The sequence below is a fragment of the Microcaecilia unicolor genome, chromosome 7, assembly GCF_901765095.1.
Source record: "Microcaecilia unicolor chromosome 7, aMicUni1.1, whole genome shotgun sequence".
Lineage (NCBI taxonomy): Eukaryota > Metazoa > Chordata > Amphibia > Gymnophiona > Siphonopidae > Microcaecilia > Microcaecilia unicolor.
Genome location: NC_044037.1, coordinates 126,765,572 through 126,789,673, shown reverse-complemented (window position 1 = coordinate 126,789,673; position 24,102 = coordinate 126,765,572). Strand labels below are relative to the sequence as shown.

At 48.5% G+C, this 24,102-nt stretch overlaps 1 protein-coding gene across 1 annotated transcript in view; it reads left to right on the top strand.

The window, feature by feature from the left end:
• Positions 1-24,102, top strand: part of LOC115474404 (D-3-phosphoglycerate dehydrogenase-like) — a 227,097-nt gene that overhangs the window by 58,981 nt on the left and 144,014 nt on the right. Inside the window, exons 6-7 of the mRNA XM_030209851.1 lie at positions 10,417-10,549; positions 23,414-23,562. Coding sequence (XP_030065711.1) covers positions 10,417-10,549; positions 23,414-23,562 — 282 coding nt within the window. The remainder of the gene's footprint in view (positions 1-10,416; positions 10,550-23,413; positions 23,563-24,102) is intronic.

Genomic DNA, 24,102 nt, shown 5'->3' with positions numbered 1-24,102 from the left:
TGAAGTCCACTGCAGTGTCCCCTAGGTGCCTGTTGCTCTCCTGGGATGTCTGTGTGGCCAGTCTACTAAGAATGCTGACTGTCCCTACATCCCAATGGCTTGATTTTGTCCGTTTTTCACTTGGACTTTTTTTTAATGGTCCAAAAAGATAAATGCACAGAGCACCAAAACATCTAGCAAATAGCCACAAATAGCCATTTTCGGGGAAAAAAAAAAAAAAAAAAAAAAAAAAAGAGACATTTTTCTGTTTTGAAAATGGTTATATGCACCACTTGAATTTTGGACATTGTTAGAAGAACATCTAAAGTTGGACTTAGACATCATTTCGAAAATGCCTCTCAAAGTTAAAATGCCCCTTATTAAAATTCAAAATGTATGTTCTAAATAAATATGTCTGTCTTTGTCTTCTGAAATGACTGCAACTTGTAGCTGAACGCAAAAGAGTCTGAACAACTTTATCCAAATCTAGCTGCTTGAAATGAGAAAAGATTGGGTGTGGGGAGTGGCCTAGTGGTTAGAGCACCAGTCTTGCAATCCACATGTGGCCAGTTCAAATCCCACTGTTGCTCCTTGTGATCTTGGGCAAGTCACTTAACCCTCCATTGCCTCAGATACAAACTTAGAATGTGAGCCCTCCTGGGACAGAGAAATATCCAGTGTACCTGAATGTAACTCACCTTGAGCTACTACTGAAAAAGGTGTGAGCAAAATCTAAAGAAAAAAAAATAAAAATAATAATATTCCTTCATGATGGAAAAATAAACAAAGTCACTATTCTAGTTATTCTGGTCTTCCCTTGAAATACAAAATGATCTAAAAAGTATGATGGAGCCAAACCATAAAGTACCTTGTAAATTAAGCACAAAAATGTAAAAAGAACCCTAGCGTTATGAGTTTTCATAACAACTTTCAAAGAATAAATCAAACTTAGTGTCATATTGTAAGAGATTGAAGCCTTTTAACAACTTATTTATTTATTTATTTATGTATTACATTTGTACCCCACACTTTCCCACACATAGCAGGTTCAATGCGGCTTACATAGTAAATAGAATTACAAGTTTTGAATAAGAATATTACATTGCTTAGAACAGCCCAAGTAAATAATATTACAATAGTCTAAGGGGTCCTTTTACTAAGCTGCATTGAAAAATGGCTTGCGGTAGTGTAGGCGTGGGTTTTTGGCATGCGCCGATCCATTTTTCAGCGCGCCTGTAAAAAAAAAAGGCCTTTTTTTTGCCGAAAATGGACATGCGGCAAAATCAAAATTGCCGTGCGTCCATTTGGGGTATGCGACCTTACTGCCAGCCATTGACCTAGTGGTAAAGTCTCACGCGGTAACCGGGTGGTAATGACCATGCGCGTCAAATGCCACTTGGTGCACGTTCGATACGCGTGTACTAAATATTTTTCGGCCGTGCATATTGGATGCATGCCAAGAATTAACCTACCACAAGAGCCACGCAGTAATCGGGTAGTAACTCCATTTTGGTATGCATTGGGCGCACATAGACGCTTATGTGGCTTAGTAAAAGGGCCCCTAAAAGACTCAGATCCAATGATTGTACTATTAAATGAAAATGTTCCTGCTCAAAATATTTGCATACATGATAAAGATTACGCATAATAAAGAAGGATCTTTGAGTTAACATATTAACCTGTAACTCTAAGGATAACCTGGCATTTAGATGGCTACCCAAAACTCTTACAGTTTTTCTTTTTCTTCTTTTTTCCTCTAGGAGAGTTGCTCTTGCTTGTAACAGGGGCTGGGGAAGTTTCCTCTCAAAACTCTCAGGGGGATGACAAGCAGGAGCTACAATTCGTAGATAACTTGGAAACAAAACCATAAGAACATAAGAGTAGCCAATGGTCCATCTAGTCCAGTATTCTGTTTCCAACAGTGACCAAGCCAGGTCACAAGTACCTGGCAGAAACCCAAATTGTGGCAACATTCCATGCTACAAATCCCAGGGCAAACAGTTGCTTCAATAGTAGACTATGGACTTTTCCTCCAGGAACTTGTTCAAACCATTTTTAAACCCAGAAACGCTAAGGTAAAATTATGTCATACCTGATAATTTTCTTTCCTTTAATGCAGCAGATGAATCCAGGAACTAGTGGGTTAAGTCCGCCTACCAGCAAGTGGAGATAGAGATAAACAAACTAAAGGCAGTGATGCCAGACAGCCAGCTCCTTCCTCAGTTAGTATGTCATTCGTAAGCATTTGCCAAGGCCAAAAATATGAAACCAATAACAACCAGAAACCATCCCCACTATGAAAAACAGAGAACCAAATAAGAACTTCGAAATAATTGCAATTTGATCCAGAAATCGGAATCCTTTTCATGTTCCCATATCTGTCTGAACTCTGCAAAAGAGAACCCGGAAGGAAAAAATAGCCACACTGCACGGAAAATGAAAAAAACGTCGGCTGAACTAGGGAGGGATCCTGGATTCATCTGCTGCGTTAAGAAAATTATCAGGTAAGACATAATTTTACCTTCCTTGTCACTTGCAGCAGATGAATCCAGGAACTAGTGGGATGTACCAAAGTATTCCTTAAGTAGGGTGGGAAGCTGACGCTTCCCATGCCAACACTCCCGCCCCAAAACTCACATCCTCCAGAGCAGACCCGTCTAGACTGTAATGATTCGCAAAAGTATGACGGGACGCCCAAGTTGCCGCCCAACAAATCTCTTCCAGAGATAAGGCCTCCGCCTCCACCCAAGAAGCCGCCTGTGCCCAAGTAGAATGCGCCTTCAGGGCCACTGGAGATGCCCGCCCTTGTAGCAGATACGCCGCTCCAATGGCTTCCCTAATCCAGCGAGCAATGGAAGCCTTAGAAGCCGCCTCACCTCTTTTCGATCCTGACAAGGGCACAAAGAGATGATCCGAGCGTCAAAACTCGTTAGAGATCTGCAAGTACCGAAACAAAGCTCTCCGCACGTCCAGGAAACGTAGCGAGGCAAACTCCCCTGGATAATCCTCTCTTTGAAAAGATGGAAGATAACCGCCTGATTGACATGGAAAGCCGAAACCACTTTAGGTAGAAACAATGGCACCATCCGGATCGACATCCCTGCTTCAGTTAACTGCAAAAAAGGATCTCTGGAAGACAAAGCCTGAATTTCAGAAATCCTCCTAGCCGAAGCAATGGCCACCAAAACCACTGTCTTAAATGTTAGATCCTTCTCAGAAACCTTATTCAACGGCTCAAACGGTGGGGCCTGGAGGGCTCGCAGTACCGCATTCAAATGCCACGCTGGGCACGGCTGCTGCAGAGGAGGCCGAAGCCGAAGAGTCCCGCGTAGGAAACGGACCACATCAGAGTGAGCTGCTAAAGAGGAACCATCCAGTTTGCCACTAAAACAAGGTAGTGCGGCCACCTGCACTTGAAGGGAATTATATGCCAATCCCTTTTGAAGCCCATCCTGAAGGAACTCCAGAATAACCGGAATGTCCGCCTGAAAATCCGATTCAGTACGCAAAGCACACTACGCTGAGAAAGCTTTCCACACTCGTGCGTACGCTGCTGAAGTAGACTGCTTCCGTGCCCCCAAAAGAGTGGCAATGACTGGTCCTGAAAATCCCTTCTTCCTCAGCTGCTGCCTCTCAATAGCCAGGCCGTAAGATCAAAGTGGGAGGGATTTTCCATCTGAACTGGCCCTTGATGCAGCAGATTGGGAGTCACAGGAAGTCGCAATGGTGGCTCTGAGAGTACTCGAACGAGATCCGCATACCACAGCTGTCGGGGCCAGTCTGGGGCCGCTAGAACGACTGGTCCCTGATGCCACCCTATGCGGCAAAGAACTCTCCTTATCAGAGGCCACGGAGGAAAAACATACAGTAGCTGTTGTTCCGGCCACGGCTGGAGAAGAGCGCCCAATCCTGCGGATCCTGGCTGCCGTTTGCGGCTGAAGAACTGGGGAACTTTGGCATTGTAAGCCATGGCCATGAGATCCATTACTGGTCTTCCCCAACGTTGACAGATCAGCCGAAAAGCAGAGTCCGACAGCGTCCATTCCGCTGTGTCCAAAAGAGTCTGGCTGAGAAAATCTGCTTGAATATTGTCTTGACCCGCAATGTGCGCCCATACTAGAAGACGAGACGCTTCCACTGCCAAGGGAAGACTGCGAGTGCCCCCCTGCCGATTGACGTAGGCCACCGTCGTGGTGGTGTCCGAGAATACATGAACCGCCTGCCCCTGTAGAAGGTCCTGAAAACTCCGCAGCGCATTCACGACTGCTCACAACTCCAGACGATTTATTGGCCAAGTCGCTTCAAGAGGGGTCCACGATCCCTGGGCTACTCGATGAAGACAACGGGCTCCCCAGCCCGCAAGATTGGCATCCGTCACGACTACCACCCAATTGGGAGATACCAGAGAAACACCCTTCTGCAAATTGGCTGAGTGGAGCCACCACACGAGACTGTCCCTGGCCCGACTCAACCAAGGAAGGCGTCATTGATAATCCAGCGACATCGGTGACCATCTGCTCAAAAGGAAATTCTGAAGAGGCTGCATGTGAGCCCTTGCCCATAGAATGACCTCCAAGGTCGCCGTCATGTAACCGAGGAGCAGTGGCGTTCCTAGCCTGGATGGCACCCGGGGCAGATCGCCGATGTGCCCCCCCCCGGGTGCAGCACCCCCCCCCCCCCGGGTGCATGCCACTGTGTGGGGGGGGGGGGTGCCGGGGCAGAGGGAGCTGCAGCGAACGAGCGAAGTTAGCGAAGTCGGAGCCCACAGGCGCGCACTGCTGCACCCCCCCCCAGCGGCGTGCACCCGGGGCGGACCGCCCCCACTGCCCCCCCTTGGTTTGCCACTGCCGAGGAGCTGAACATAGTTCCACACTCAGGGAGCGCAACAACTCAATAAGGTCCATTCCTGAGAAAGCAGTTTGATCCTTTGCCCCTCGGGAAGAAACACTCTTGTCCATATTGACCACCCAACCTAAGGATTGCAACACCGCAATCAGTTGGTCGGTGACCACTCAACTCTCCTCTGCTGTCGTCGCCCGAATCAGCCAGTCTTCGAGATATGGATGCACTCGAATCCCCTCCTTCCGTAGGAACGCCACCACCACCACCATGACCTTGGAAAAAGTGCGTGGGGCAGTGGCCATTCCGAAAGAATGGGCCCGAAACTGGAAGTGCTGACCCAGCACCGCAAATCTGAGAAATCTCTGATGGGGCTGCCAAATGGGAATGTGAAGGTAAGCTTCCCTCAAATCGAGAGCCATCAAAAACTCGCCTGGTTGAACAGCAGCAATAACTGCCCTTAATGTCTCCATGCGGAAGTGACAAACCCGCAAAAACTGGTTTACTTTTCTGAGATCGAGAATAGGCTGAAAAACCCCTTCCTTCTTTGGAACCACAAAGAAGATGGAGCACCGACCTGTGCACCTTTCGAGAGGAGGAACAGGCATGATAGCCCCTATCCTTAGCAGGTCTCGCAAACACTGCAGAACCGCTGTCCACTTGGCCCGCGATACACAGTGGGACTCCAGAAAAAAGTCTGTGACAGGAGAGAAGAATTCTAGCTTGTAACCTTCTCGCACCACATCGAGGACCCACTGGTCTGAAGTAATTCTGGCCCACTCTGGAAGAAACAGAGAAATCTGACCACTGATCTGCTCTCCTCTCGAGTGGACCTGCACCCCATCATTGGGAGGCCCAAGAAGGAGCCCCCTGATGAGAGGGGGGGGGGGGGGGTCCAGCCGGACGCATCTCATTGTGAAAGGAAGAATGCTGCCCAAAACGAGGACACTGAAAGGCTGCGTTGGACCGCCCCGGGCGATACCATCGCGTCTCTCTGAAACGTGACCTCGAGGCTCCGTGCCTGGAAGTAGACTTGGGTCTATTCTCAGGAAGACGCTGAGATTTGGAATCCCCCAAACAATCTTTTCTAGGCCTTCCCCAAAAAGCAATTTCCCTCGGAAAGGCAATTTAATGAGCCGTTGCTTAGAGGCCATATCTGTGGCCCAATGACGGAGCCACAGAAGATGCTGAGAGGAAACGGTCAAGGCCATGAGTTTGGCCGAAGCACAGACCAAATCATACAAAGCATCCGCCAAGTACACCAGCCCAATATCCATCAGCGGCATCTGAGGAGTTCCTGGAATATCAGACTCCGAAATCGAATCCATGACAGAATGTAGCCAACTGAGACAAGCTCTAGCCGCATAAGAACTACAAACAGAAGCTTGAAGTGTCAAAGCGGCCACCTCAAAGGCACATTTTAAAGAGGCCTCTAGCCATCTGTCTTGCATATCCTTAAGTGCCACACCATCTTCCACTGGAAGAGTAGTCTTCTTAGTGACCGCCGTCACCAGGGCATCCCCCTAGGTAGAGCAAACTGCTCTAAACGGTCTGCTGAAACCGGATACAGCCTGGCCATAGCCCTGGCTACTTTCAGCCCCCCATCCGGATCCGCCCACTGGGCCAAAATCTTCAATAGCTTCATGTACCGGAAAGGCCTTAGAAGGTCATCTGGTACTAGCCATCTTGGGGGTGACCGCCTGAGAAGCCACAACCTCAGGGTCCTCTATATTCAGGGCTTCCAGCACCTGAGACATAAAGGAGGACAACTCCTCCATATGGAAAATCCTCATGGCGGAAGAGTCCTCCAGTTAGTCAGTGAGGACACCGTCCTCCGCATCCTCTACCCCCCGTCTGCTCCGAGAGAGCCACCACGGAGGAAGCTGCAGGCGACCATATGCAGGACCCCTCCTCAGACCCCAATGAAAGCCTAGGCTTTTTAAGGGAGGAGAAATCCTCTGGGGAAAAACCCAAAATCTCTTGGTTACCCCCAGACCCCCTGAGAGAATCAAAGGCCGAAGCTGTCGCAACCGTGGGAGGGGGGGGGGGCAAGGCCCTTTTCAACAAAAACGCCTGATGGAGTAGCAAAATAAACTCTGGCGAAAACCCCTCCCCCACAACAGAGGAGGTCGCAGCCATGACACCTGCACCACCGCCCACAGTGCCTGATGGCCCCCCTGACTCCCCTTCCAGCGGAGAAGAAGCTTTGCCCAAAATCGCTACCAGAGCCGTCTCTGCGACCGATTGCAAAATGGCACGAGAATCGCCAGGCTCTGGGCGGGAAAGCACGCTCTCTGGGGGGGGGGGGCACCACTCCATCAAGTCCCGCCAAATCAGCGCACCCCGCGCTGCAAAGGCCCGCCGCTGAACGCCATTTCCCGCACCGGGAACAGCGTTTTACCGCCTCCGCTGCCATCGCCCGTCTCCGAACACAAACCCAGCAGGACTTACCCAGACCGGGAAAGTGCGGGAACTGACAGCTGAGCTGAAGAAAAAAACTCTCCGACTCCACTTCAAGGCAGGCTCAGACAAGCAGGCAACAGAAAACAGGACTCGGACACCAGTAACACAAACCTGCTCTCAGCAAAAACACACTTCCCTGTGTTTCTGTTTCTCTTTTAGATAAATTCTATGGTTCTCTTTTTTTTTTTCTTTTTTTTTTAGTGAGGAGGCAGAAACAAACAGGGAAGGAAAGGAACAGCAAAAGCCTGTTCAGAGGGAATTTGAGGTGCAGCAGGGACCCATCAACTGCGCATGCTGCCAAAGGGGACACCACCAGTCCGCCACCCCCGGCTCAAACTGGCCATTGGCCCAGGAGCACCCTCAGAAGCCTTGGGCCCAGGAGCTGGAGAAAAAGCCGTCCACCACCTGCTGAGATAGAGACATACTAACTGAGGAAGGAGCTGGCCGTTTGGCATCACTGCCTTTAGTTTGTTTATCTCTATCGCCACCTGCTGGTAGGCGGACTTAACCCACTAGTTCCTGGATTCATCTGCTGCAAGTGACAAGGAAACGCTGTTACCACATCCTACTACTACTACTACTACTACTACTATTTAGCATTTCTATAGCGCTACAAGGCGTACACAGCACTGCACAAACATAGAAGAAAGACAGTCCCTTCTCAAAGAGCTTACAATCTAATAGACAAAAAATAAAGTAAGCAAATCAAATCAATTAATGTGTACAGGAAGGAGGAGAGGAGGGTAGGTGGAGGCAAGTGGTTACGAGTCAAAAGCAATGTTAAAGAGGTGGGCTTTCAGTCTAGATTTAAAGGTGGCCAAGGATGGGGCAAGACGTAGGGGCTCAGGAAGTTTATTCCAAGCATAGGGTGCAGCGAGACAGAAGGTGCGAAGTCTGGAGTTGGCAGTAGTGGAGAAGGGAACAGATAAGAAGGATTTATCCATGGAGCGGAGTGCATGGGAAGGGGTGTAGGGAAGGACGAGTGTGGAGAGATACTGGGAAGCATCAGAGTGAGTACATTTATAGGTTAGTAGAAGAAGTTTGAACAGGATGTGAAAACGGATAGGGAGCCAGTGAAGCGACTTGAGGAGAGGGGTAGTATGAGTAAAGCGACCCTGGCGGAAGACGAGACGGGCAGCAGAATTTTGAACCGATTGGAGAGGGGAGCGGTAACTAAGTGGGAGGCCAGCAAGAAGTAGATTGCAGTAGTCTAAACGAGAGGTGACAAGGGTGTAGATGAGGGTTTTGGTACCAGCAAAGAGTTCCAGAGCTTAACTATTTGTGAGTGAAAAAATATTTTCTCCTATTTGTTTTAAACCAGGACTAATGCAGCCTGTCCTTGGTAAACAGGATTGAGCTGCTTAGCCTAAAAGAGGGTAGGCAGCTTAGGGGGTGGGGGGGGGGGGGGGGGGGGGTTAACATGGACTACTGTTAAGGTTGAGTTATTTTAGAATAAAATGGATTATTTTAGCACAGAATCCCATTTTATGCAATGTTTCTGAGTTTGTGTTTGCTGCTTTTCCAGTATTGCCTGGATCTGTAAACTTAATCAAATATCTAAGCATTTTCTGCTTCTCCATGCTCTATTTTTTTGAAGTCCCCAGCAATAGCAATTTTTGCTCCTGCTTTCTGCAGGATTCTTGTCTTCACAATTATATGTAAGGAGTACCTGTTGAAAAAACTCCAAACAGCTCAAAACACTGCAGCCAGGTTCATATACAAAATCTCTTGTTTTGAAAGTGCCTCCCCTTTATTAATCAAATTACACTGGCTTCCCTTCAAAGCGAGAATCACCTTCAAATTATGCACCTTTATCTTTCAAATACTAAATGGCACAGCGCCAGACTGTATGGTACCATTAATAAACTTACCTCAAAGAAACACTAGATATGAGGCAAGAAACTATCTCAGATTACAAAAAAGACTGGAAGCGGTGCAAAGAAAAGCTACAAAAATGTTATGGAATTTGCGTTGCAAACCGTATGAGGAGAGACTTGCTGCCTGAACATGTATACCTTGGAGGAAAGGAGAAACAGGGGTGACATGATACAGACGTTCAAATATTTGAAAGGTGTTAATTCGCAAACTAACCTTTTTCGGAGACGGAAGGCGGTAGAACTAGAGGACATGAATTGAGGTTGAAGGGGGTCAGACTCAGGAGTAATATCAGGAAGTATTTCTTCACAGAGAGTGTGGTGGATATGTGGAATGCCCTCCCACGGGAGGTGGTGGAGATGAAAACGGTAATGGAATTCAAACGTACGTGGGATAAACACAAAGGAATCCTGTTTAGAAGGAATGGATCCACGGATTCTTAGCGGAGATTAGGTGGCGACGCCAGTAATTGGGAAGCAAAACTGGTGCTGGGTAGACTTCCACGGTCTATGCTCTGATCGTGACTGAATAGATATGGATGGGCTGGAGTGTAAATTTGAAGAGATTTCGACGTTAGCTTCACAATTTAGTACAAGAGCAGTGCTGGGCAGACTTCTATGATTTGTGCCCTGAGAATGGCAAGGACAAATCAAACTCGGGTATAAAGTATCACATACCATGTAAAATGAGTTTATCTTGTTGGGCAGACTTGATGGACCGTAAAGGTCTTTATCTGCCATCATTTACTATGTTACACTTTCCAAATTGCAAAAACATGATCTACAAAACTGTCCACTCTGCAGATTTCACTTACCTAGGAACCAAATGGTAGAACTCCTTACCACCAAAAATAAGAAATATTCAGGAATATACTAGATTCCGCAAAATCCTCAAATCGTTCCTAATCAAACAAACCCTCACAAAGAACAACCATATCTCAAACAATTAATTTTTACCTGAATTGGTTATTACTCTATTTACCATTAACTCTTTGTTTCATGTACAATTTCTCATTCATATTAGATTTTCTAAGTGTTAAACATCCATACCTATCCCAGTATGTTTGTGAAACTGTATTGTAAAATTAGATTCTTACAACAAATTACTTTCTTATGCATTATTCTTTGTTATGTATCCTATACTGTTTATTGTAAGCCGTGTATTGTACTCAAACTTGTTTGGGATAATGTGGGATATAAATGTCACAAATAAATAAATATGTGATTTTTGTTAAAACCTTTTTATTGTGTTTCTGGTTAGACTATTGGCTACGATCCCATTATCCCACCTGATGTCACAGCTTCTTTTGGAGTTGAACAGTTACCACTGGAAAAGATTTGGCCACTTTGTGATTACATCACTGTGCATACTCCTCTCCTGCCCTCCACCACAGGTAATTATGCACTCAGTCTATCTCACTGTCTTGTTTCCCATCTTTCTGTCTGATTTTGTCTCTCAAATTTAAACATTATTGATTTGACAATATATTTTTTCCCAAAGTAATATATCAATTATTTGACTGCCAGGGCTTTCTCAATGAATGGACAGAGATGATGTTGTGTGTGTGTGTGGGGAGGGGGTTCAGAAGGAGTGGAGGGTGTAGCCTAGTGATCAGAGCACTGGGCTGACAAACAGGGAAGCGTGATTCAAATCCCATTGCTGCTCTTTATGACCTTGGACAAGTCGCTTATGGGCAGGATTACTTTAAGGCATTAAGCCCTTAACGTACGTTAACAGGGTTTCCGCATGATGGTATTAAGTGTCCGACTTCTGCTCCTCTCCGGGCTGTCTGCGCTCTAGTTGCACCTCTCCGTGCTGTCTGCTATCCAGCCGCACCTCTCCGTGCTGTCTGCAACCCAGCCGCACCAATGTCAGGCTGCCGCTCCTCTCCGAGCTGTCTGCGCTCTAGTTGCACCTCCCCGTGCGGTCTGCAATCCTTGTAAGTTATGTCAACCTCCCTCGGGTTAACTCAGTTGCGTTCTCTCCAGCCAGTAGCCCACCCCTCTAGTGCAACACCTACCGGCTACTGGCAAGTATACCTCTCCGGGTGGAGTTCCCCTTCTTGTAGCCTAGCCGCCTAGATTCTTTCCAGTCCGGCTATTAAGTCCCCACCCAGGCCTCTATGACCGGGACCTGTTCCTGGCACAGGCCCCTTTCTTTAAAGCCTCTATTCAGAATCAAAAGCTTATCACACAGTTCAGCTTTTCTTAAGCAACCCTATAAAGTTCCAAAGTTTTCTATGGTATGAATTCCTCTAGGTTTAGCACTTCCTACTGGCTACACCTAGAGACCCACCTCCCTCATTTGTCAGCACTAACTCCTGACAACCACCCACTGGGTTAAGGAATTCATACCTTTTGTTATCCAGTACACACAGCACTCTTTCTCCTCCTCTGGTGGCCCTGAGCAAAAGCTGAGATATCCATTTCCTCTGATTCCACTCCCCCTTCCCCCCCTTGCCAATCCATCTGTTCCACCACTCCCTCCTCCCACAGGTGTTCCTCATCCCCTTCCTCTGACTTCATCTCCCAATCAACCCCCTCCCCCTTTCCCCTCTGAGAGGACTTCTCCTCCCACTCCTGCTTCCTGCTCAGCTCGGGCTTCTGGGACTTGTAGTTCTTATAGCCCCACTCTTTCTTCTTTTGATCCCTGGCGGGCACAGGTAGCCCTTTCCTCCCCCACCCCTCCGGTTTGCCGCCCCCTTTCTCACATACCCCCCTCTTTAAGCGATTGCTAGCCCATTTCTCCAACCTTCCCTCGTTCTCTGGGCTAGCAACCCGACTCAAGACATCTACATGAGGCAACAACTTCCCTGCTTTATGCTCAATGTGATATTGAAAGGGTTGCAATGCCAGATACCACCTCATCAATCTGGCATTGCTATCTTTCATCCGGGCCAACCACTTTAAAGGGGCATGATCAGTGAACAACTTGAATGTCCGTCCCTCTAGATAGAACTGACACTTTTGTATGGCCCATTTTACGGCTAGACATTCCCTTTCAATAGTGGCATACCTCGTTTCATGAGGGAGCAACTTCGAACTCAAATACAATACTGGGTGTTCCTCCCCCTCAAAAACCTGCGACAGCACGGCCCCCAACCCGGTGCCCGAAGCGTCCGTGTGTAGGATAAATTCTCTGTCAAAATCTACGGCCCTAAGCACAGGTTCCTCACACAGGGCTTGCCGTAGGGCCACAAACGCTCCCTGCTCCACCTCCCCCCACCTTAACCGGTTGGGCCTATCCTTCTTTAACATCTTGGTCAAAGGAGCGGCCAATGTAGCAAAGTGAGGAATGAATCTTCGATAGTATCCCACTAGTCCCAAAAACCCCCTCATCAATTTCTTGGTCTCCGGGCGGGGAAACAGTTGGATACTCTCGACTTTACCCTGTAACGGTTTTATCTGGCCATTTCCCACTTTGTAACCCAAATATTTCACCTCTCTCTGCGCAAAATAACATTTTTGGGGATTCAGTGTAAGCCCAGCTTTCCGAAAAGCGTTTAATACCTTCCCCACCTGGAGCAGATGAGACCCCCAGTCTTGGCTATGTATGATGACATCATCTAGATACGCGGCGGCATACGCCTGATGAGGCCTCAATACCTGATCTAACAGGCGTTGGCAAGAGGCCGCCGCCGAATTCAAGCCAAATGGCATCCGCTTGAACTGGAACAGGCCAAGAGGAGTACAAAAGGCTGTCTTGGGCTTAGCTGCAGTAGAGAGCGGAATCTGCCAATAGCCTTTTGTTAAGTCAAGCGTTGACAGAAACCGGGCTGACCCTAGTCGGTCTAGCAGTTCCTCTATCCTCGGCATCGGATAAGCATCCGGGTCCGATAGAGCATTTACTTGCCGAAAATCAATGCAAAACCGCCAGGTTCCATCGGTCTTGGGCACCAGCACTACCGGGCTTGCCCAGGGGCTGCGTGATTCCTCAATCACCCCATATTCCAACATTTCCTTAACCTGCCGATTCACCTCTTGCTGCTTCATGGGGGATAACCTGTACGGTCTTTGCCTTACTACCTTTCCCTCCCCCGTTACGATATCGTGTGTAATCAATCTCGTTGCCCCTGGGCAAGGAGTCAGCACATCCTTAAATTCCCCCAAAAGAGCCCTTATCTGCTCTTTTTGGGGTCCCTCTAAATCCTCTCGGCACCACTAACTGGCTCCGTCCCCCCTCCCCTCCATTTCCTGTAGGTCTCCGAAACAGAAGGCCCTGCTCTATCCCAAACCCGGGTCCCTGTACCTCCCTGTCCCCCTCCCTTGCCCGCGCCCAAGCATATTGCAGAGAAGGGTTGGCTTGCTGCTCCCTCCTAAAAGAGGGGAATTGTTCCTGCACCTCCCCTGCCTCCTCAGGGAAATCGGCCGCCCGCTCCAAGCCTTTCATAGACCGAGCTCGCTGACGCTGCCCCGTCTTCTTATGCCCCCCCGAATCCCTGGTTTTCCCCGGGTTCCCCAATATCTCCATGTGAAACGGAAATATCTGGGCTAAAGCCTGCTCCTGTTCCGTCCCCTCTGCCCCCCGTTGAGACCGGGTAACCACTAACCCCTCTCTCTCTTTCAAATATTGCGAAAATGGGGGCCAATCCCTTCCCAAGATAAGAGCCTGAGGCAACCTAGGTAGTACCGCCACCCAGACCCAATGAGCCCCCAAAGGGCCTACGATCCTCACCTGCCGCAACGGGTATCTACTGGAAGCCCCATGCACACACTGTATGGTGACCTCTCGCCCTTTCTTCACCCCTCTCCCAACTCCCTTCTCCCTGATCCTCTCCCACAAGGACTGGGCAAGCATAGTTTGGTCCGCTCCAGAGTCCAACAGCCCCTCCACCCCCACCCCCATCACTTCTACCCGTTGGCAGAACTCCCGCCTGCCCCCCTTCCCCCCTCCGGCCACCAATTGTAACTTCACCACACAGTCTCTCCTCACATGGCCCTTCCGCCCACAACGATAACACATTCTTTCTTCCCCTTTACTCCCCTCCCAAACTCTCATACCCCTACCTTCGGGAACCTGATGCCCTTTTGGACCTCCCAATCCCCCTCCCGGCGGGGTAACCCTGTGGGCACAATGCTGCGACTCTAGGAAACAATCCATGCTCTGGATTGCCTCCTCGAGGGTACTGCAGCCCCGTTTAATCAAGTCCACCTGAAGCCCTCTAGGTAAGGACTCCAAGAACTGTTCCAGCACCAGGTCTTCCATTACCTGCTGCATGGACCGTCTTTCAGGCTCTAACCATTTTCCAGCCAAATCACTTAGTTTCTGAGCAAGTACCCTAGGTGTCTCTCCCTCCACCCACCTGAACTCGCGAAACCTCCTTCGGTACGTATGCTTGCTTAGCCCAAACCTATCCAAAATAGCGGCTTTCAGCCTCGTGTAGTCTGTTATTTGTCCCGTAGGAAGGGCCCGAAAAGCCGCTAAAGCTTCCCCAGCCAGCGCAGGAGCTAGTCTTAGGGTCCATTGCTCCTGAGGCCATCCTGCTGTCACCGCCACCCTCTCAAAGGCCCCCAGATAATCTTCGATATTATCCGCTTCAGTTAATTTTCCCCCAAGGTAACCAGTTCACCCCCACAGGTCCTACCAGTCCAGCAGTCCCTTCGCCCCGCAAGGTTGTCCCACTTTCACTAGGTCTGGACATTCTTCCTCCGGCCCGCAGAAATTCCTGAAATAGGTCCAAAAGTGGCTGCTGCTGTGCTCGGGAAGCTGCCAACGACTCCTCCATAAGTTTATGTGCCATCTCTTGTTGCTTTTGAAATTGGTGAGTCATAAAGGCAAACATCTCTTTCGGATCCATCCCGATAACTTTAATCTTCTTCCTATAAGAAAACACAAGAGAAAACAAAACCCAAGTGTGGACTTTCACAACACTTCCACTTCGCACTCCAATCCCCCCCTGCTCCCAATATGCTCACCGGAAGCAGGAGGTTTGTTCGCCTCCGGGTTCAAGCTCCCCAGCTTTCTGGTCCGACTCGCTCCTCCGCCCTCCTCCTCGGCTTACTGGAACCAGGGCTCGACCGATCCCACCACTGCCACCAAATGTCCGACTTCTGCTCCTCTCCGGGCTGTCTGCGCTCTAGTTGCACCTCTCCGTGCTGTCTGCTATCCAGCCGCACCTCTCCGTGCTGTCTGCAACCCAGCCGCACCAATGTCAGGCTGCCGCTCCTCTCCGAGCTGTCTGCGCTCTAGTTGCACCTCCCCGTGCGGTCTGCAATCCTTGTAAGTTATGTCAACCTCCCTCGGGTTAACTCAGTTGCGTTCTCTCCAGCCAGTAGCCCACCCCTCTAGTGCAACACCTACCGGCTACTGGCAAGTATACCTCTCCGGGTGGAGTTCCCCTTCTTGTAGCCTAGCCGCCTAGATTCTTTCCAGTCCGGCTATTAAGTCCCCACCCAGGCCTCTGGACCGGGACCTGTTCCTGGCACAGGCCCCTTTCTTTAAAGCCTCTATTCAGAATCAAAAGCTTATCACACAGTTCAGCTTTTCTTAAGCAACCCTATAAAGTTCCAAAGTTTTCTATGGTATGAATTCCTCTAGGTTTAGCACTTCCTACTGGCTACACCTAGAGACCCACCTCCCTCATTTGTCAGCACTAACTCCTGACAACCACCCACTGGGTTAAGGAATTCATACCTTTTGTTATCCAGTACACACAGCACTCTTTCTCCTCCTCTGGTGGCCCTGAGCAAAAGCTGAGATATCCATTTCCTCTGATTCCACTCCCCCTTCCCCCCCTTGCCAATCCATCTGTTCCACCACTCCCTCCTCCCACAGGTGTTCCTCATCCCCTTCCTCTGACTTCATCTCCCAATCAACCCCCTCCCCCTTTCCCCTCTGAGAGGACTTCTCCTCCCACTCCTGCTTCCTGCTCAGCTCGGGCTTCTGGGACTTGTAGTTCTTATAGCCCCACTCTTTCTTCTTTTGATCCCTGGCGGGCACAGGTAGCCCTTTCCTCCCCCACCCCTCCGGTTTGCCGCCCCCTTTCTCACATAAGGCGTTCTTTGGTAATAGATCTGTTAGTGCACGCATTAGGGAATTTTTCTGGGAGATAAAAATATTATCTTGCTAATAAGTTCTAGGTAATGCACTGAGTTAATGCTGGATCACTTGGCACCTCTTAACAGTTACCATGCACTAATGACTATGTTAGCACATAACCTGCATAAAAATAACTCACAAAAAGATTAAGAAAAGCATCTCTCTATATAAAACGCACCTCCAACATTCTAATGAAGCCAGAAGGCAGCCTGAAACCGGAAGATGTAGGTGTGTAGATCGCTTTTTGCCCATGAGTGTCTGCCACGCCCTCGCGTCGGAACGTGATGACGTTGAGGGCGGAGCAATGATATTCACCGAATCACATCGCTCACCCTATTTGACACGTTGGAGGTGCGTTTTATACAGAGAGATGACGTCCCATTGGAGGCACACTATCCGCCCTTCGTCACGCCCCCCCCCCCAAAGTCATCGCCCCTCACCTCTACACCCCACCCAGGTTGCCTCCGCTACCACCCTTCCCCCCCACAAGGTCGCCGCAGCCACTGCTCAACCCTCCACCACAGGTCGCCGCCGCTCCCCCCCTCTGTCCGACATCAGCTGCGGCCGGTACAAAAACAAACAAAACAAAAAAAAAACCTTACAAAAAAGCTTTTAAAAAGGAAGCGGGGCACCGCAGGCAGCCATCGGCTGTCAGCTCTGCATCCACTCCTCCTCTCACCTCTCACGTCACTGCCCCTGGAATAGAACCCCGGAGGAGCACAGCGACGTGAGAGGAGGAGCGGATACACAGCTGACAGCCGATGGCTGCCTGCGGTGCCCCGCTTCCTTTTTAAAAGCATTTTTGCAGGTTTTCTTTATTTTTTTTTTTTTTGGTTTTGTTTTTGAAGAAACAGGGGGAGGGGGTTGGAAGAGGGGGTGCTGCACAGATGTCTCCACTGTAGCCCAAGGCTAAGCAAGAGTTATGGCAGACAGTGGAATCCAACAAAAGAGAGGGAACAAAGTACAAACTAAAGTCCAAACAAAAAAAACAGCACCACGGGCCTTTAAAAATGGAACACAGTTCTTTAATGAATGAGCCTTGACATCCATTTTGATACAGAAAGTGAAAGTGCCTTGGTGCTTTGTAGCTTTTACTACATGAGACGTGGGGTAAGGAATAATATATTGTAGAGGAATATATTCGAGTTATTCCCCAAGTTTTCCACGTCATCACTGTGACCCCTGACGCAGGTGCTAGTCACCGAAACACGGCCCGTGTCGGGTCTTTTTGTCAAGGCTCATTCATTAAAGAACTGTGTTCCATTTTTAAAGGCCCGTGGTGCTGTTTTTTTTGTTTAGACAGTGGAATCCAGAAAAAAGATACATTCAACAATAACAAAAAGAACAATGATGTTTTCCATTCTGCAATTTATGTTTAGAGACAAAGTCAAGCTTCATTATATAGCCAAGGAATGAGGGGAAGCACGAGTGTTAGCATTCTCAAACCAATACAGGCTGGAGTTTTAACCCCTTCATTCCCATCCTATATAATAAAACGCACCTTGCAGCAAACTCGGGGGGGGGGGAGGGGAAGGAACGGTGGCACCCTGGGGGGGTGGAGGGGTGAGCGGCTGCAACTTCGGGAGGGGCATGGCGGCAGGGGTGGGGCCTGAGACCACGAGGGCGGAAAGGGGACCTGAGGCCAGAGGGGAGGGTGTTTGAGACCACAGGGGAGAGGGTCCAGAGACCTGAGAGGGGGGAGGGGAGGATGAGGGCCGGAAGGGGTCCTGAGACCAGAGACGGAGGGGGAGAGGGGGTCCTGAGAGCACAGACAAAGGGGGGAGGGGGATCCAGAGACCTGAGAGGAGGGGTGGAGGGAGACCTGAGAGGAGGGGGGAGACAGACCAGAGAGGGAGGGGGAGGGGTCCTGCGACCACAGAGCGGGAGAGGCAGGGGGAGGGGGTCCTGTGAACACAGAGAGGGAGGGGGAGGTATCTCTGTCACACACACAATCTCACACACACACACTTTCTCTCTCACAGTCAGTGTCTCTCTCACTCTCAAACACTGTCTACAACACATGCTATGTCTCACAATGTATCACATTCACTCTCTATGTGTCATACAGTCACTCTCAAACACTCTCTCAATCTCATACACTCTCGATCTCACAGAGAGTCTGTGTATCGCACACATACTCTCTCACACTCTATCTGTCTCACACACACACTCTCTCTCACACACACTGTATCTGTGTGAAACACTCACACTCACTGTGGCTCACATACGCACTCGCACCAGGGGCGTAGCTACGGGTGGGCCTGGATGGGCCTAGGCCCACCCAGTTTGGGTTCAGGCCCACACAGCAGCGGAGCGGAGGGAGCAGGCAGCGCTGATCCTGCATCTGCCTCCTTCTCTCTGACAGCAGCGCTTCCCAGACGCTGCCTCCGCCGCCACGATCTACCTCCTCCCTCTGTCTCACTCAACAGCAGCGGTAGTGTCGCGATTCAAACACGCTGCCTCCTGCTTCTAACCCGGAAGCGTCTCCGCTTCCGGGTTAGAAGCAGGAGGTAGCGTGTTTGAATCGCTACCGCTGCTGTTGAGAGTGAGACAGAGGGAGGAGGTAGATCGTGGCGGCGGTAGGCAGCGTCTGGGAAGCGCTGCCGTCAGAGAGAGGGCGGGCAGGTGGAATGGAAGGGAAGGATGCATGGGGGTGAAGGAGAATCGCTGGCACATGGATGGGAGCGGGAGGGGAGGGGAGAGAGGAGAGTCACGGGATGGATGGATGGAGGTGGGGGTCAGGGGAGAGAGGAGAATTTCTGGGGATGGATGGATGGAGGTGGGGGTCAGGGGAGGAGAATTGCTGGGGATGATGGATGGATGGATGGAGGTGGGGGGCAAGGGAGAGAGGAGAATTTCTGGGGATGGATGGAGGTGGGGGTCAGGGGAGAGAGGAGAATTGCTGGGGATGATGGATGGATGGAGGTGGGGGGCAGGGGAGAGAGGAGAATTGCTGGGGATGAATGGAGGTGGGGGCAGGGGAGAGAGGAGAATTGCTGAGGATGATGGATGGATGGATGGAGGTGGGGGGCAAGGGAGAGAGGAGAATTTCTGGGGATGGATGGATGGAGGTGGGGGTCAGGGGAGAAAGGAGAATTGCTGGGGATGGATGGAGGTGGGGGGCAGGGGAGAGAGGAGAATTGCTGGGAATGGATGGATGGAGGAGAGAGGAGAGTTGCTGGACATGGGTGGATGGAGGGGAGGGAAGAGGAGAGAGGAAGGTTGCTGGACATGGGTGGATGGAGGGGAGGGCAGGGGGCAGAGGAGGGTTGCTGGACATGGATGGATGGAGGGAAGGGCAGGAGAGAGGAGGCTGCTGGATATGGATGGAGGAGAGGGAAGGGAGAGAGAAGAAATGCTGGACATGGATGGAGGGGAGGGAAGAGTGAGGAAGGAGATGAGATGAGGGAAAGGAAGAGAGGAGAAAATTGCACATGGAATGAAGAAAATAGGCAGAAGCTGGATCCACTGGACAGTCAAGTCTGCGGAGGACCCAGAGCAAGAAATGAAGAAGAAAGGCGGAAAGTAAAGAAATAAATGGAAAGGAAGCCCTGGAAACGGAGTAAAGAGGACAGATAGCAGCAGAATCAGATACTGGGCCAGTATGATCAGAAAAACAAAGTCACCAGACAGCAAAGGTAGAAAAAAATCATTTTATTTTCATTATAATGATTGGAACATGTCCACTTTGAGAATCAGGTGCTTAACATTAAAAGTTTATATTTATTTACTTATTTATGGCATTTTATCCCACATTAAACATGAATTAGATTGGAACCTGGGATCATTTAATGTTTTTTTTCCTGGATAGAGTAATGCATTGCCTCCCCCACCCCCCAGGCTCTCTCCCCGGCTATAGCCAGCTCTGCAATTTTGAGGGGAGGTGCACAGGTGGGGGGGGGGGGGGGGGGGGCGCAGAGGTGGACCGGGGAGAGAGCCTGTTGTTAAACATTTACCAGCACACCACTGTCTAGTGCCCACCCATCCAACCTGTTGGCCCACCCAAAAATTGACTTCTGGCTACGCCACTGACTCACACACACTCTCAATCTCACACACACACTCTCTAACAGACACACTCGCAGCCACACACATTCACTCTCTCTCTCTCACACAGTCACTCTCACACACACTCTCTCAAACATACACACTCCGAGGAAAACCTTGCTAGCGCCCGTTTCATATGTGTCAGAAACGGGCCTTTTTTACTAGTTAGAGAGTAAGGTGTCTGTGTGCCATGGATGTGGGAGCAGTAACCTGAGAGAGTGAGAAGGGGCAGAAGAAAGTGAGCATGCGATGGGGATGGGGTGACGGGAGCAGGACTGGGTGAATGTGTGCCGTAGGAGGGAAGTTGAGCAGGTGACCATGTGCCATAGGAGTGGGAGCAGCATGCTGAGAGGATAGAAGGACAGAGCAATGTAAGAGTGCAATGGGGATAGGGTGGCAGAGGGCATGGGGGTGGGCTGTACATGTAAAATTATTTTGACTCTTTACATTCGGTCAATGCAATTAATTGTGCCATTGACAATTTTAATTACAATTAATTGCACAATTAACATTTTTAATTGACGTGTAGCCCTGTTTGGGATTACTTCAGCCCCTGTATTCTGTCAGTGGACAAGGGACCAAATTTTAGTTCAGTAAAGTTTTATTGAGTTAAGACAATTTAACAGTTGTGGTAGAATAGGGAGTGGGCCCTTTACCTTGAGGATTGCCCTGCTTAGGATACTTGCCATGGGTAGATTTGACTACTGGGGAAATACAGGGGGTCAATCACCCTTTTATAAAAACCACAATTAGGCTTTGGTGGGGGGTAAAATTTAAACTACTGAAGGGAGGAAAAGGACTTATTTTATAGGCCTCTAGGGTACACACAAGACTTTCAACTAGGGCAGGATGGAGGGGTCTTTAGGAGGTTGGTGAGATTGACCTTATTGTGTTTTGGACAATTTGTGGAGGGTGGACAGGTTCTGGAGTTTCCGGATCTCCAACTCAAAGATCAGTTACACCAGGGGGGATTTGTTCCCTTATTTGCTGGTGAAAAATTATATTTTAAAAGCGAGACTATCTGGGTAACTAATTAAAACCAAATTTGAGCAATTATTGGGCACTGGCACTTGCAGGGGCCTTATCTCCCAAATTTACAGACTTTTGCACAAGGCTAAGGAGGTGAAGGCGAAGTATACGTTAGCGTGGGAGAAGGATATAGGTAGGTATATTTCTGTTGAATGGGATGGCATGTTGACACGCATTCATCATATTTCATATGCACCACAAATCTTTGAAAATGCTTTAAAGATGTTAGTTCATTGGTGTAGACCAATCATATTCTTATTTAGCTGCTTTTTACTGGAATTCTTTGCCATTGGATTTAAGACTTGAAAATTCTTACATTTTGTTTTGTAAAAATCTTAAGACATTTTTATTTAAAGAATATTTGTTTAAATATTTGCTGTTTAATTCCTTTTTTATTGTAATTTGTATTATTGGATTTTTTTTGTTATTTATGTACATTTGATTTGTACTTTGGTACTTTAATTGTGCACACCACTTTGGACCTGTAAGGCAGTCAACAAATACCAGAATAGATTAGATTAGGTATAGAACACCAATTGTGTTTTTTTTATAGATAAGGTAAAGGGGATAAGAGGTGCTCGAGAGGGTGCGGGGAGATGGGCACCTTTGGCCACATGTATTGGGGCTTTCCATTTCTTCAGACCTATTGGAAGAAAGTGTTGGTTATGTACAAACTTTTGGTGGAGTTTCCAATACCTTTTGTTATAGAAATAGCCCTCCTGAATGCCCCAATGGAGGGCCTGAAGGGTCCAAGAGATAAACTAATGATGTTTGCTTTTACATCAGCTCACATGATGCTGGCACAACAATGTAGACAACCTCAACCTTCTACTATGCAAGACACTTACTCTCAATTGGGCTGGCTGTGTGACAAATATAACCTTACGGCTATGCAAAATCACACCAGGCATCAATTTCAATAAATATGGGATAGATACCTAGAGGTAGAAGGGTGGGGGAAGTTTTTGAACTGCTCATATGTTGCATCAAGTCCTTAATAAGGGATGCTAGTTTTTGTGTAAGAGTTTTCTTCTTGTGTGTTTTCTTTGCAAGGTATGTTGGCTTTATTCTTATATTATAAATTGTTCAGTATGTGGTGGGAGGAAGGGCTGAGGGAAGGGGGTTCTGTTGAACATCATAAGAATATAAGCGTTGCCATACTGGGATAGACCGAAGGTCCATCAAGTCCAAAAGTGGCCAATCCAGGTCATAAGCAGGCCTAAATTAGATGGATAGTAGCTAGTTCAGTCAGTGTTAATACGTATATTCAGCACTGCCAATTTAAAAACATTGTGGCACTGATTTTACATAGTTAAGCACCAGTGCCAGCTCATAAATTAATGAAGTCACTGCACTGGTTCATTATCAAGTGCCTTCTGAAGAAAGAGAAATGGGGAGGGCAGATGAACAGAGGAAAAAAAAGAAGATAAGCTGGAGGAAGGAGTGAATAGTTAAACGTAGGAAAATGCAAAAAAAAGTTAATTATTTAGGGCCCTGTTTACTAAGCCATGCTAAGGGTGTGTTAGTGTTTTTAGCGCTCGGTAAGCGTTAAGTCACCCATAGAAACATATGGACGACTCTAGTGTTTAGCATGCACTAAAAATGCTAGCACGGCTTAATAAATAGGGCCCTTAGAGAACTGGAGGTACAGGATGTCTGCCAGGTTTATTTCTAATTTCTGTATCATGTTGGGTAATGTTGAATCTGAACTGGTGAATTTATCCTATAAATATAATACTTATTTGTATAGAACTATTTGAATGTAGCACTGTATGGTGGAGAAAAGTACTCAGATATAATAGGTCTCTGCCCAAGGGCCTACAATCTAAGTAGGTACCCAAGACAATGGAAGATAAAGTGACTTTCTCAAGGCTGCAAAGATTTGAACCCTAGCTTCCCTGGTTCTCAGCCTGTTGCTCCAACCCCTACGCACTTACTCTTTCAGAAATACTGACATATTATCCTGCAGAACAATATGCCATGCCCCAGAAAAACAGAATTTCCTACTTTTACAGTCAAAAGGTTTGTAAGGAAGCCAAGGCAGTAAATGGCGTATACCCAGCTAGACTGCATGATGTTTGTGCTGTTTCTCTCTCTTTTTATCTGTTTCTCTTATACAAATGCCTTTGTCTCTTTCTCACAGGATTGCTGAATGATGTGACCTTTGCAATGTGTAAGAAGGGGGTGCAAGTTGTAAATTGTGCCCGGGGAGGCATCGTGGATGAGGGTGCCCTGCTTCGGGCACTGCAGTCTGGACAGTGTGGGGGTGCTGCTTTAGATGTTTTCACAGAGGTGAGATAGGAGGTTTCCGGTCACTGGCAGTCACTGAAGAATTATCTGTGTATTTCTTACTGTCTTAAACAATTCTACACTGCCATTTTATCCATGCTTTTTGATCGTGGATATTCTCAGTCTGATATTAGAATAATGTAATCCTTCCCCTTTGAAGTTCAATAAACATAAATAATTTCATTTGATGTATCATCTGTTCCTAGGACTCAAGGTGGTTTACAAAGTACAATAGTAGTATATCTCACTGGCTTTTTCAAAGCTAATTTGCATATTTTTGATAAGTGGCCATGCCCACTTCTGGTCCCAACTGCCAATCAGAAATGAGGATATACCCAAGCCCTACCCATAACAGCCCACACCCCAACCCCTTTGACCTCACCGGATGTGAAGTCATAGCCCTGCCCAAGCCACACCCCTTTTGCATAACTGCCCCAACTTAAGGGAACCACCCCCGCAACCTGCAGGATACAGCACACCAACCGAGGCGTCTCTGGCCCTGCTTTCCCAAAGTGGTGCAAGTGGACAGAGCCGGGAGGAAAT